The 14,610-nt window shown below is 34.8% G+C and overlaps 2 protein-coding genes across 2 annotated transcripts; both read right to left on the bottom strand.

The window, feature by feature from the left end:
• Positions 1–2,905: 2,905 nt before the first annotated feature.
• On the bottom strand, positions 2,906–3,841 carry LOC100774196 (olfactory receptor 5W2). The gene has a single exon (XM_027421127.1). The coding sequence runs from the start codon at positions 3,836–3,838 to the stop codon at positions 2,906–2,908; it is 933 nt and encodes a 310-aa protein (XP_027276928.1). The 5' UTR covers positions 3,839–3,841.
• A 6,720-nt stretch (positions 3,842–10,561) lies between these two features.
• On the bottom strand, positions 10,562–11,512 carry LOC100762047 (olfactory receptor 5D18). The gene has a single exon (XM_027421126.1). It carries the CDS (start codon positions 11,510–11,512, stop codon positions 10,562–10,564), a length of 951 nt encoding a protein of 316 aa, XP_027276927.1.
• Positions 11,513–14,610: the final 3,098 nt, after the last annotated feature.

Here is a 14,610-nt window from a genome sequence, read left to right as displayed (position 1 = left end):
ATACACACAAAAAGTGATATATAAATACACACAATTTTGACAAGAAAATATCCTTGCACAATAGGTTATATATTGCATTTAACAGAATGAACATATATGAAATTAATTTCTACATCATCTAATAATGATTTCTTGTTTTGAATGAAAATAGTTGTATTTCCTTGATTATTTAAATAATAATTAAATTAAGAAAACAACTTGAGATGTGTTTTCTGTTTTCATCAATGGTATGTGAATTTATGTGGATGACATGTTATTTTTACCCAGTGACTGTTGGGACTTCAAACTGATAAAAGTCTGATTGACTCCTCTGTGATATTCATTAATGTGTAACATGAATTAATAAAAGACACAGAGATTGATATTGGGGTTCAAGCTTCAAGCTAAGGGTCAGACAAGCAAAATAGTAGGCCACTAGCTCTTACCACTACCTCAGGTTGAATGGGCTGATTCTCCTGCCTCTCCTCAGTGTGGCTGGAGAATGAATGCTTCCTATCTTCAGTGTGGCTGGAGAATGAATGTCTTACACTGATACCTTGCTTCTGTCTTATATACCTCTCATTAGTCCTGAGATTAAAGGTGTGATCTCTAATTTTCTTTGAGGCTGATTCATTCTAATGTATCCCTGGGTGGCCTTGAACTCTGAGAGATCCATCTACCCCTAGCTCCTGAATCCTGGGATTAAAGGTGTGTACCACCACCCCCTAACTTTCGGCTGCTGGGATTAAAGGTGTGTACCTGCTTTCTATGACTTGCAACTGACTTTGACTTCTGAATCCTCAGACAAATTTTAATAAATCATAAATAATATATCACCATATAAATAAAGGTCAATTGCATGAAATGTGCAAAGGTTAAGTGTTTCTTTACATTACAATGCACTTTAAATATTACCTTTGGCCGTATTGTTAATTTAATATTTAGGACTGTGCATGTAAAGTAAGAAATAATAGCTACCTCATATTGAGCAACAAAATATTCCTCACAGTCAAAAAGTCAGAAGTCAAAAACCAGCCAATGACAGATTTGGTTTTGGTTATCTCTTACTATCCGGTTCAGAGAGTTGGATTGCCACTATTTCTACACAGCAAAAGGACAGGAAGAGGCCCAACTATGTTTTGTGATGAAAAACTCAAATTTCTAAGGGCTCAACTTTTTTTTGTTTTTGTTTTTGTTTTTTTGTTTTGTTTTGTTTTTTCGAGACAGGGTTTTTCTGGGTAGCTTTGGAGCCTATCCTGGCACTCGCTCTGGAGACCAGGCTGGCCTTAAACTCACAGAGATCCACCTGCCTCTGCCTCCCGAGTGCTGGGATTAAAGGCGTGCACCACCCATGCCCGGCCAGGGCTCAACACTTATCAATTAATTATGTTTCAAGGATTCAGCTCTTAATACCATCATTTGAGGGTTAGAACTTCAGGATATTAGGAAGCTAGCCATGGCCATATTCAGATGTTATGATTTACAGTTAGTTGAGATAACATTGTAGAGGTAGAAACTCATAAAGCTTTTTATCTGAAGAAAGACTCCTTCTTAGTAACTTTTATTCCTGGTGTCCTATTACCTTGTGCCATGTTATTACAAGAAAAACAAGGGACTCTTCCTGGCCTATATTTCTTTTTCTTTTTTTTCCAATTATTAATTTTTTTAATTTCACTTTACATTCCAACCACATTTCTCCCTTATTCCCCTGAAACTTCTCTCCGCCCCCTCCTCCAACCTCCTTCCTAGCCCAACCCCAGTCCCTCCTCCTCATGGGTAAGGGCTCCCATGAAGAGTCAACACAGTCTGACTCATTAGGTTGGGAGCAGGGCCTGGTCCCTGAGGGCCTGGTGGATGTGTGATCAGAATGGGAAACAGGTCACTCACATCTCAGTCCTTTCTGTGCAGTAGATGTCTGTGCTCCAGGGAACCACTGAGGTCAGCTGGCCTTTATTTCTACAATGTAATATTAATAGAGGGAAGTATTTTAAACTGACAGCTAGAAAACCTGTCGCAGTTCATGGTATTTAGCTCACTGATAAATGTACAATTATAATGCCCTTGTTATAGGTTCTTCTTTGTCTAACTTGTTCCTCAAAGAAATGATGCAGTATTGATGAAGGGAATTTCCATCACAGTGAGAAAAGTTAAGTTCATTCACACAGGACCACTGAAATCTCCCAAGAGCTTTTTATCATTTATTATTATTATTGCTATTATTTTGAATTTTACAATCCGATTGTTGTTTCCATTCCTTCCTCTCCTTTCAGTCCCTCCCCTCTTACTTCCTCTCTGCCTCCATCACCCAACCACTCCTCCTCTATTTCTATTCAGAGGGCAGGCTTTCTATATATATCAACCAAACATGGCATATCTGGTGTAGGCAACCCAGTATGAGTTAAAAATTCACAAAAGCTGGGAAAAGACACAGAGACAATCCCTGCTCCAACTGTTAGGAGCCCTATAATAAGACCAAGCTATACAATTGCAACATATATGCAAAGGACCTAGGTCAGTCCCATGAAGGCTTTCTCCTGTGGACTCAGTCTCCATAAGGCCCTATGAAGTTTAGTTAAAGTCTGTTACTTCCAAGAGATTACAAATTTATTAGAAAATTAACTATTGAATTTGCCTTGAAACATGAGGCATATAATAGAATAGGTAAATCAAAACTAGTAAATAGTGAACAATTAAAATAATCATGAAAATTTTAGAGTCATGAGTGCTATACTATATATTAATATTAGATATATGATGAAACATGACATAATTTGAGGTTTCTCTATTTATTGTATTTTGGTGTTAGAACAAATAAACATTTTTACTGATTTAAACTGCAAATTACAGCTTTCTTCTCTGTCATCATTGTATTCCCCGGGGGGAAAAGCATCATTTATATGTGGACATACAAATGTAATACAATCATTTAGAACCACATTTTTGTTTTCAGTTTTTGCAGGGCCTCTTTCACATCCTTGTTCCTTAGGCTGTAAATCAGAGGGTTCAGCATGGGAATCACAAGAGTGTAAAACAGTGAAGTTATTTTGTCTTGATCCATGGAATATGAAGAACTTGGCCGAAAATACATGAAGAGTACAGTTCCTTGGAAAATGGCAACTGTGGTCAGATGGGAGGTGCAGGTGGAGAAAGCTTTGAATCTCCCCTCAGCAGAGTGGATCTTCAGGACTGATAAGATGATGTAACAATAGGAGACAAGGACTCCTGAGATAGTACTCAATTCAATGAAACCAAACACAGTAAATAAGGCCAGTTCATTGACTTGTATGTCTGAGCAGGAAAGGAGGTAGAGTGGAGGCAAATCACAAAAGAAGTGGTTGATCTTGTTAGACCCACAGAAACATAATCGGAAAGCCAAGGTTGTATGTATTAAACCATCAGTTATTGCCACCAGATAAACGCCAGCCATGAGCATGGAACACACCATGTTAGACATGTTCACTGTGTAGAGCAAGGGGTTGCTGATGGCCTGGTACCTATCAAAGGCCATCACTGCTAGCAGAAGACACTCAGAATCTGCAAAGACACAGAATGTCAAGAACTGCAGAGCACAACCAACAATGGGAATTGATTTCTCCTCAGCTAAGAGATCCACCAACATCTTGGGTCCAATTGCTGTGGAATAGCAGAGGTCACAGAAGGAGAGATTGCTGAGAAAAAAGTACATGGGTGTGTGGAGCTGAGAGTCCACTCTAATTAAAATGATCATCCCAAGATTGGCCAGAAGAGTAATGACATAAACAAGTAAAAACGTGATGAACAGGCATACTGTTGTGCCAGGGTTTTTCGTAATTCCCATGAAAATGAATTCATCCACAGAGGAACAATTTCCCCTATCCATTCTTCTTTCTTCTTGTGTAATTTTCAAAAGATATTTCCAAAATTGTATGGATGTATTCTTAGTTATAAATAAAAAGGAAAATAATTTATTCTCTGAATTTTGTTCCTTAAGAAATCTACCCAGTCATATTTTACTTTGTAAGTAGATTTTTACGATATTGACCATAATAAACATATCTGATAGTCTTAGGATCAACATGAGGGGCAACATCCAGAAATCACTGTGAAATATGTAACTTCTTATATTTTCAATATTTTTGAATCTCCCTTTACCTTTTGCAAATGGGTTTTGATTTACTGAAACTTACCTAATTGTTAACATATGTGGACAAAACTGCAACCACAGAGAAATGAGACTATAAAACAAAATTCTAGATATTTCTTCATGACTTAAAACATTCACTTAAACAAAATATCAATTACAAATATTCAGATTTTGCAAATTCTGAGAAAATATCTGTCAGTTCTAAAAGCAAGGGAAGTCTATGTCACTGGATGGTGAAACTTAGGATAATTTTAATCTGGTGCTATGTGGCCTATAACATCTAATAAGAACGAAAGAAATCAGTTTCAATGAAGCATACGTTTTATTTTCATTTGTTTATGTTTTCTCCAAAGAATGATCTAGACAGAAACTTTTAGAATCCGTTCATTGAAAGAGACATATGAAACCAAATTGGAAAATCTCTAACAATACAATTATATATGTTTTATGTCAATTTCTTAAGTCAAAAATTTTATTCTGAATTGGAAAAGAGAATAAGGAAATATGAAATTTCCAGAGATGTAGATATGTTTGTCTTTTAGTGTGTGATACAGTTTCGACCTTAAATTTAGAGCTTTAAATGAGAGTGGGAAACAGGTTTGTATATACACTAAATAGTGTTTTTATTATTTGGCTCAGTAATTATTCTTTATGGTTTACATGGTATTGAAGTTCAGTTGAATTATCACATGTTATTTATAAAGTGGCACTTCCATGACCTATTAAAAAAGAAACCATCAACAGAGAACACCAGCAAAGACTTCAACGAATATGTATATCTTTATGATGGTTAAATTAGAAAAGGGTTGCTTATGATTCTGGATTAAGATAAATTACAAAAACATTATTTTGAAAATGCTAGTATTTTTGGTTAAAATCTTCCAGTTTTGAGAGCAAACCTTCATCTATTCATTATACTTCATAATGTGTTAGTATAGATAAATAGAAATTGATTCATGAATACAGTTCTTATTGTTTTACAAAGAAGGTCAATATTTTAACCTCATGCCGTTAAATGTTGAAACCCAGGAACCTACCTGAGGTGAACAGTTCAATGGAGTGTGAATATTAGGCAGTTTGTGCTGTTTTATGCCAGTGAAAATTTGTTGTCTATATCACTGAAGCCTCATCCCTAAGGCTTTGGTGTAATGAAAACATTTAATTTATTATGTTTCTGGTTCTGTATTTTCCCTAGTGAATATGTGAATATCACAGGCAAAGCTTAAGTTTATGTCTTGATGACAGTCATCCTGTTGATAAGTGTCAAGATGGAAACTAAAAAATTAATTTCACACTCTGAAATAGAATTGATATAAATATAATATGCATAATAAAATTTATTCTGTATTCCAAAGTAAATACAATTGAACTAAAATATTTTCATACTTAAACATTATTAGCAACCTTCCTGTATTTATTTCGTTTTGAACTATTTCCTTCAATTGGATTTTGAACAGATTTTCTTCAATCTTATTTATTGGATTATTATTCACTTTCAGTGATGCAACTTTAAGATACTATTCTTATACAATGAAATTCATACAGGTGTAAGCACTTGTTTCATTTTGTTTTTTCAATTCTTTTTATTCTGTTTTTTTACTTACCTGGATTTCCAGAACATTCATTACTTCAATATGCAATATACAACACACTTTATTATTTACCCTTAGTCTTGAGAATGCTGTAAAATACTGTCTGGTTCGTTGGAATTAATTTGTCATTTTTACATAAAATATTTTAGATATTTATTTACATGTGACTTAGGTTTTATTTGCTTATATTATCAGATATTATATTATACAAGTATTGTATTATACAATGCCTTTGCTGTTAGTCTTTCATTTACTATTACTTGAAAAACTACTGGATTCTTGAACCTTCTGTTGGTAGACTACCTTATTAAATTGTAAGTCATTCTAATAAATCCCATACATTTTGTTGCTCTAAGGAACCCTGACTAATGCTGGGTTGGTGGTCAGTGCAGAAGGAAAAGGAGGGGTAAGGAATAAATAACACTTAGGATGTCTTAAAACTCATAAGGAATTTTATTTTATAGTGACCTAAATTTACATATAATACATAATATATATAGAATATATGCATAAAATATATAAGAAAACTCTATTTATGTTGTTGGTCAGTAGTCTATGCAGTTCCCAAGCAATATAGGCTATTACTGTTGACCTTGGTTTCCACTAAGAAGTTGAGATAAGTATCTATTGCTGAATATATGGTACATGTAGGATTTAATACTTAGATGATTCTAGCTGGAAATGACCTGAATGCCTCCTCTCTGCAGAGGAGGAGGTAATATTTCATATTACCATAATTTTCTGTGTAATCTGCAAAAGCAGCAAAAAATCCTGCCTGGCTGAGGTGCCTATTTAATACAAAAATGACCAGCATAGCATTGCAGTGATTCAATAGCTGTCCTTGTTTCTTGTCATCAATCAACAGCTCTATGATTGGACTTAAGTCCTCTCATCACTAGGGATATTAAGCCTGAAGTGGAAACCTATCCGACCACTAATGGTTAGTGGGTCAGGGGTCTCAGAGCAGAAAGTACTAATGCCAATTTCTTAAAATAGTAATATTATTAACTCCATTCTCAATGCTTACATTCACACTCACTGATGAGTATAGTTCTTTCATTTTATCAAAGAAGCTACATCTATATCAGAAAAAGATTATTAGGTAAGCCACAAATAATTAAAATGCATAAAACAAATGGCTATGCCTGCATCCTGCCCCAGTGGATATGTCAACAACACAAGCCCAAAACCTATGGCTCAAGAAACATGTAAAAGGGAAATGAAAAGTAGTAAGAGCTAGAAAATGAGGGAATCAATTATAAGATTGTGTCTTATAGATTATGACACTGGGAGATATCCCCATGAAAGCTCAACAATGTGGTTACTTAAATGACCTGAATAATGACAATATCAATTGGCATACCAACTCGAATAGGGGAAATTCCACTGGGTCACACATGTAATGAAGATCCATAGGCAATAAAAGACTACCAGAAGAGGGATAACCAGTCTTCCTTAGAGATAAGCCTTCTACACATTTTCCAGTCTCAAGTGGTCAGCCATAATTTACAGAGAATCATCATTAATTGATGCATCAGGTTTGCAAATATATATTTAAAAACTAAGATAAAAATGAATTTGAAAGGGAACAGGAGGTGTGTAGTTATTTATTATTTTTTAACTCTTTTGGGGATCACCACCCAGCTCCCAAATAAATGCACAGAGACTTATTTTTATTTATGAATGTCCAGCCTTACCTTGGCTTGTTTCTATCCAGCTATTCTTAGATTATTCCATCTACATTTTGCAGCTAGGGTTTTTTGTTTTTTTTGTTGTTGTTGTTGTTTTGTTTCATGTGGGGGGGTTCTTTGTTGTTTGTTTTGTTTTTTTTCCAGACATGGGGGTATTTCAGTATAGCTATGTAGACCCAACAGGCCTTGAATTCACAGAGACCCACCTGTCTCTGCCCACTGAGTGCTGACATGAAAGGTGTGGGACACCACAGCCCAGCTGCCTCTCGGCTTTTTACATTTCTTTATTGTATATATCTTGGATTTAGTTTATAAGTATTTCACGGTTATGTTCACAAAGGAAATTGGTTTGTAATTTGCTTTCTGTTTTGAGTCTTTATGTGGTTTGGGTATCAGGGTAACTGTAGCCTCCTAGAGTGGATTACACAATATTCCTTTTTTTTCTATTTTGTAGGATAGTTGTAGAAATATTGGCTTTCTTTCTTTGAACGACTTTTAGAAATCTGCGCAAAACAAATCTGGTCCTAAGCAGTTTAGGGATAGGCATCGCTATGAACTTGCCTCTTACTTAGATCTACAGTCACTGTCCCATGATATTGGGTTTGTTGTATTTCATTTTAATTCAATTCTTAACAGTATTTAACTTATTTCTTAATTTCTGTCTTGACCCAGTTTTCATTCAGTAGTAAGTTTTTCAGTTTCCATGAATTTGTAAGCTTTTTAAAATTTCTGTTGATATTACTATTCATCTTTAGTAAATGGTGATCAGCAGGACTCATGGTGCTATTTGAAACGTCTTTTGCCTTTTGAGAATGGGTCCTGTTTTCACATCTATTCTATTAGTCTGTGTGTGGTGGCCCAACATGTTTCAGTCCCAAACCAGTGAAGCTATGAGGTCCAGCCTGAGTTGGGGAGCGTGGACTTGGAAATTCCTAGCAACCCAACAGCGGTAAAGACTAGCCACAGGCATTTTGTCATCTTTAGAGAGCTCTCAGTTCCATGCTGCAAAACTGGAGTCTCTTCTTTATTCAGCATCTTCGTAACTGCTTTCTAACTGTTCTTCTCTGATCCTGAGACCATTTCTGTCCCATCTCCCTAAACCCTATCAGCAGATCTCTCTCCACATTCTCCAGTCCTGTAGCCCTCTTCACCATCTGTCCTCCTAACCATCTGTCCTCACTCATCCAATAGACCTCGCCCTCTGTCCTGGTGCAGGCCTATTTAAAATGCTTAGTTCTGTAGAGATACTAACCTAGGGGACATTCTCCACTGAGGCAATGCCATTCAGCAGCAAATCAGCTAGCATCTGCAATACAATGCAGACCAGAAGTTTGGACCCCGAGAAATTCTCTAATGGAATTGTCCTCGGCTCCCTACATCTGTGTCTTTTTATTGTGGAATTAAGATTGTTGATGTTGAAAGATATCAATGTGATGTGTTTGTTTATTCCAGCTATTTTGTTCCTTGTCGTGTGTGTGTGTCTGTGTGTGTGTTTTTGTGTGCATGCATATGCACACATGAACTCACCTACTTTTCTCAAATCTACTCCCCCTTTTCTACCCACTCAAATTTTCTTGTTCCCCCTTTGAAAAAAAAGCAGGAAGAATTTCTGCTGCCTATATATTCTTGAATATATGACCTTTACTGAAGCATGGCCAATCTACCAGCAATTGCAAACTTAATGAACAGCGAATCTCTCTCCCAGAATATGGACATGTTTTAAAATTTTAGAAAATGATTTACAAGGCTAAGACAAGTAAAAAGAAGGAGACTTATTTTCATCAATAGTGCAATGAAAATCTTTTGAACAAAATTTGTCCAAGAGTGAAGATTTCATGCTTTCAAGCTAACAAAATTGATAAATTGGATTTATGTCTTAAATAAGGTTGAAAAAGTTAGAGGTTTAAATTTAACTACCAAGAAAAGTTTAATTACAATGATACTCAAAAATGTAAACAATATGACTTATTGAAATAACCTCAATATTTTATGCATTGATAAATACTGTTTACTTATTGAGTCAATAACTAAGTAGGTAGTTATTATTCATTGGTTGCTAAAACCCTAGGAACAGTAAGTTACAATGGTACAATTTAAAACTGCAAAGTCCTGTGAAAATTGTTATAAGGGAAGACAGAATCAAGTAGAATCTTTTCATACTCGGAAGACTGAATGCAGGAGAGATGATCCTTTCCAGAAAAGAGCACAGCAATAATCTGTTGGTAAGTGCCAAATACGCTCTCAAAAAAACATACATATAAATAAATTATTCAAATTGAAAATATGTTTGTGAATATTTTTTGTATTCACATGTCCATGTATGTATGGAATGAAAATTAGTGGAAAAACAGGCCCTTAATTTGAAGCAGAGTGGAGAGGGGTACATGGGAGGGTTTGGAGGTAGGAATGAACGGAAAATGGAGTGATAATCTCAAAATTAAGCAAACCAAAATGAAATGAGTGGTGTACATGGGTGATAGCTAGCATTTCAACATGTGCTTCATTATAAACAGCATTTTATTTTTTCTTTCTGTCTTTCTTTCTTTCTTTCTTTCTTTTTTTTGGTTTTTCAAGACAGGGTTTCTCTGTGTAGCTTTGGAGCCTATCCTGGCACTCACTCTGGAGACCAGGCTGGCCTCGAATTCACAGAGATTTGCCTGCCTCTGCCTTCTGAGTGCTGGGATTAAAGGCGTGCGACACCAATGCACGTCTAGATAGCATTTTCATAAAACAAATCTATCTCATTAATTTGCAACAAATCTAATAGGAAGTATCTGCTTTTATAAAGTTCTCCAAGTAAATAGTAAATGTTAATTGTGAGGACTTAAATGTGAACACAGTAAAAGAGCCTAAATTAAACCTTAGAGGTACCATGGCTGTAGAATGCTGAGGACAGTTTTTTCTTCTTCATTCTTATTTCCCTAAGGCTAATTGTGAAGATTTTGAAATACTGTCTTTTCTTTAACTGTTCAATGCGAGTGAATCAGAGTATAGAACCTTTGTATCAGTCTATAGAAAAGCCAATGAGCATGGCGCAATTCACAATTCAATATTGGACTGAAAACATAACCATATTTTTACTAAATACCAATATGTCATTGATAGTATATATGAAAAAGATGATTACCTAGGTTATTAATTAATACATATTGAATTAAAAATTCATTCTATGAGTATTATATTGAGTGAGAGTGCAGTTTTGAACTGATGAATGTCTTCACTGTGTCCTTCACATCCTTGTTCCTTAGGCTGTAGATGAGGGGGTTCAGCATAGGAATCAGGACAGTATAGAGCACAGTTGCCACTTTGACCAGGAGCCGTGAGCTGTTTGCATTAGGTACACAGTAGAGAAGGAGGATGATCCCATGAAAGATGCTGATGGCAGTCAGGTGAGAAGTACAGGTGGAGAAAGCTTTTTGGAGTCCACCCTTAGAAGGCATTTTGATGATGGTGACGACTATGAAGACATAGGAGGCCATAGTGATAAGAAGGCTACTACCCTCACTTAATATAGAAATCACTAAGCATGCCATCTGGCTAAAGGAGGAGTCAGAACAAGATACAGAGATGATGGCAGAGTACTCACAGCCAAAGTGATCAATGATGCCAGGTTCACAGTAAAACAGCCCGGAGAGAGTGTAGGTGAGTATCACAGCACACAGACCACCCCACATATAACTTCCAGCTACTAGGAGAGCACATAGTTGATGAGACATAGCAACAGTGTAGAGCAATGGGTTGCAAACAGCCACAAACCTGTCATAGGCCATCACTGCTAACATGAACATTTCTGTAATCACACATGTACAGCCAAAGAAAAATTGGGTCATGCAACCTTTTAAAGAGATAGTTCTTTGTTCCACCACCAAGATCTCTAGTAATTTTGGTGTAAATACACTAGAATAACATATGTCCAGAAACGAAAGATGGCTCAAAAAAAAGTACATGGGTGTATGAAGTTTAGGATTAATTCTTCTGACTATGATTATGCCTACGTTGCCTACCAAAGTGACTGTGTATATGGCCACAATCACGAGAAATAGTGGTGGCTGGAGGTATGGGTATTCTGAGAAGCCCACCAGAACAAATGTGGTCACAGAACTCTGGTTTGTCATTGCGTGCACCATGAGTTACCAGCTACAAATTAAAGAACAGGAAGAAAATAGAAGAAATTTGATCAGTAGAATTTGACGGGGTGATAGCACATATGACTGTTGATATAAACAATGAAGGAAAAGATGATGGTCTTGAACTCTGTAGTGTTCTGCTTCAGTTTGTATTCTCTATCTCAAACTCTGAATGGCTCTATAAATCAGATCTGTTCTTTAATCCTATAATGTTCTCATCTGAAACAAAAAGAATTGATCACATGAATTGCATATAAATTCCTCGTGATTATTTCTGATTTTTAAATGCTTTATGATAGAGGATAATTTTAAATGGGACATTCATCTAAATCATAAAATCAGTGAGATACTGTTTTCACTTTCTCATGTCTGAGATAACTCCAGGAATGTTAAATACATATAGCATACACAAAAAATAAAATAATGAGAACTGCTCATAAAATTAGTCATATAAAATTCAAAATTCTTTATAATAAAGGCATTTTGTTTTGTTGGCCTGTTTTTTGTTTTAGTGGTGATTCAACCTATGGCCTTGTAAATTATAGACAAGAATATGACTGTGTAGTTAACACAAACTTCTCTCCAGTTAAAAATAATTTTAGGCAGAGTCTTACTTGGGTGCCCAAGCTGGCTGGCCTTAATCTTGGTAATTTCTGAATTTACTCCAGGATTAATGCAACACTGGCAGTTAAAAACCAAATGTTTGTTAGTGAGCTTATAGTCATTACTTATATTTTCATTAACAATACTTTCTCCCCAGTTCTTTCTTGTGGCTCCTCTGCTAACATCTACAACCAATGTAGTTTTTCTTTGACAATAATCATTACACTGATCATCAAAATTTACTCCACATTCAATTATTTAACACAGGAATGACTTTTAGTAGTAACAGTAACATTTTCATTTGCTTTCCCAGTCTAATTAAATATATGCCTCATAGTGACAGAACTTCCATATATTATTTTCATTGTTTAATAATTCTATCTATGTTGGTCAATTACATACCTTTCCTCCTCTGATTCTTTACAACTTTGTTTTTTTAATGTCATAATATTGTCCTGTACTAAACTAAGAATTAAAATCTGGATCCACTACATTAAGAAAAACCTGCTGTAGACAACAAAAACATGAACTAGGGGACCTACTATAAATTTGTGACTTGTCATATAACAAATGAAAATAGAAAGCTGTTTGAACTTATTCATTTCACTGCTATACAAAATCTATTCATGCATTACTCATGAGACAATACTTCATCTTTATGCACTAAGAAATTTTAGAAAAATTGGAGATTATCATTGCATTGTTAAATTGGGAATCCAGATTCATTCTGCTCTAAATTTCCTATCTTCATATTATTATCAATTTGCATACTGTATTTTGAATCTTTGACACAAACTTGCCTTAATTCAAGACTCCCTGAATAAATTGAATCCTCCAGTAAAATTCCAGTTTTCATAAATTATCCTAAACATTTGGGATCATTCTATCTTTCTGCATACAATAAAAGTTTGGACAATATGTTAATTTTTTAAGTTGTCATTTCACTGTAGAAACTTAAGATGCACACACACACACACACACACACACACACACACACACACATGCACATCACCAACATCATTATCATCAATCATCATTATCATCGTCATCATCATTGTCATCATCATTTATTTGGTAAAAAACAAAGTAAGAGATGAACATGGTCCTACATATTCATGACCCAAGGACTGACTCAGGAGTCTTAAGAAAGGTAATAATAAGTTGTAGGGAAAATTGAATTACAGAGTAACACTTTGCCACAAAAATATAGGAAAATCTATATGAGCACATCAATTGAAATATATAATGAAAACATTTTATGAACGTGTTCAAAGTATTCTTTGTAACTAAATTAACTACCTCTGGAATAACTGCATGGAATACATCAACTAAACCAGTGTTTAAAACATTCAAAATAGAAGCAAAAAAAGAAGGGGGCTTCAAATATGTATACTAACACTTATAGTTTTATGATTAATATTCACTTTTGAACTCTGATATCCACTGACTTCTTACCCAGGACTCTAGGATAAGTCACCTGCAGTTCCCCAGGGCTTTCATTCTCCATTAGAGAGAACTATGATCTTTCCAGTATCTCAGTTTCTGGCTATTGTGGCATAAATCAGAATTAATGAAAATGACACAGAAATGTGTGCAAATGTCCCTTAATATCCATCTATCCAATTCAAAACATCAATGAAAAGTCCTTGCTAAGTTATCTAACTATAATCAAACCTTTACATACATTTGATGTGACACTTAAAGAAATTTTTACAGTTTGTTATAAAATGTATGAAATTAAGTATTCTAAATGGATTTTTACAGCAAAAGACAATCAAAAAAAGCAAACAAAAACCAGAAGTACATGATACCAGAAGTGTTTTATTCTCCAGATTTAATATTTTAATGCTGAAAAATAATTCTATTTATCCTCTTGGTTTTTAATATTTTCTTTCAGTCATTATTTTCAATATGGCTTCCAAAGAAATATGTTTTTCTATAGATAACTCTTGTTCACATTGCTTTATTTTCCTTGGACCTAAAGCATCTTAATTTGTAAGGTGCATTGCATATTCTGCTGTTATGTATATATTCACATGTATAATGACCTTCATGGACTGAATTAATCAAATTTCTTGTTGTCCCAATTTATGTTTAACATTTAATTTTAGTCTTCATATTAGTAACAGAACAATAAAAGAAATGGCTCAAGCATAGAATAGCATTGTTAGGAACAATGAGCATAAAATTTAGCACCTTAGTATACACTATGTACTCCAATGAGTCACTTCCATTGTCTCAACTCATATTTCTATTTACCATCCCTCAGTTTTTAAAAATTTTCATATACCTTCTGGAAGATTCAAAATGTGTCAGGCAACTCACCAAAAGCAAGATTTTCCCAATGATCTTTTGAGATTATGGACTTTTCTGATTAATAAACATGAGCAATGTCCTTCGAAACTATAATGTTTCAAGTTTCTTAAATAAAGGCAGCAATTCTTGTAAAATGAAATTAAATAAAGGAGGCAACCATCAAAACATTTTTTAAAGAA

This window comes from Cricetulus griseus, chromosome 6, assembly GCF_003668045.3.
Source record: "Cricetulus griseus strain 17A/GY chromosome 6, alternate assembly CriGri-PICRH-1.0, whole genome shotgun sequence".
Taxonomy (NCBI): domain Eukaryota; kingdom Metazoa; phylum Chordata; class Mammalia; order Rodentia; family Cricetidae; genus Cricetulus; species Cricetulus griseus.
This window is presented reverse-complemented; position numbering and strand designations above follow the sequence as displayed.

Bases quoted from the DNA above. Each gene is read 5' to 3' on its own strand.
- LOC100774196 (XM_027421127.1), bottom strand. From the start codon at position 3,838: ATGGATAGGGGAAATTGTTCCTCTGTGGATGAATTCATTTTCATGGGA.
- LOC100762047 (XM_027421126.1), bottom strand. From the start codon at position 11,512: ATGGTGCACGCAATGACAAACCAGAGTTCTGTGACCACATTTGTTCTG.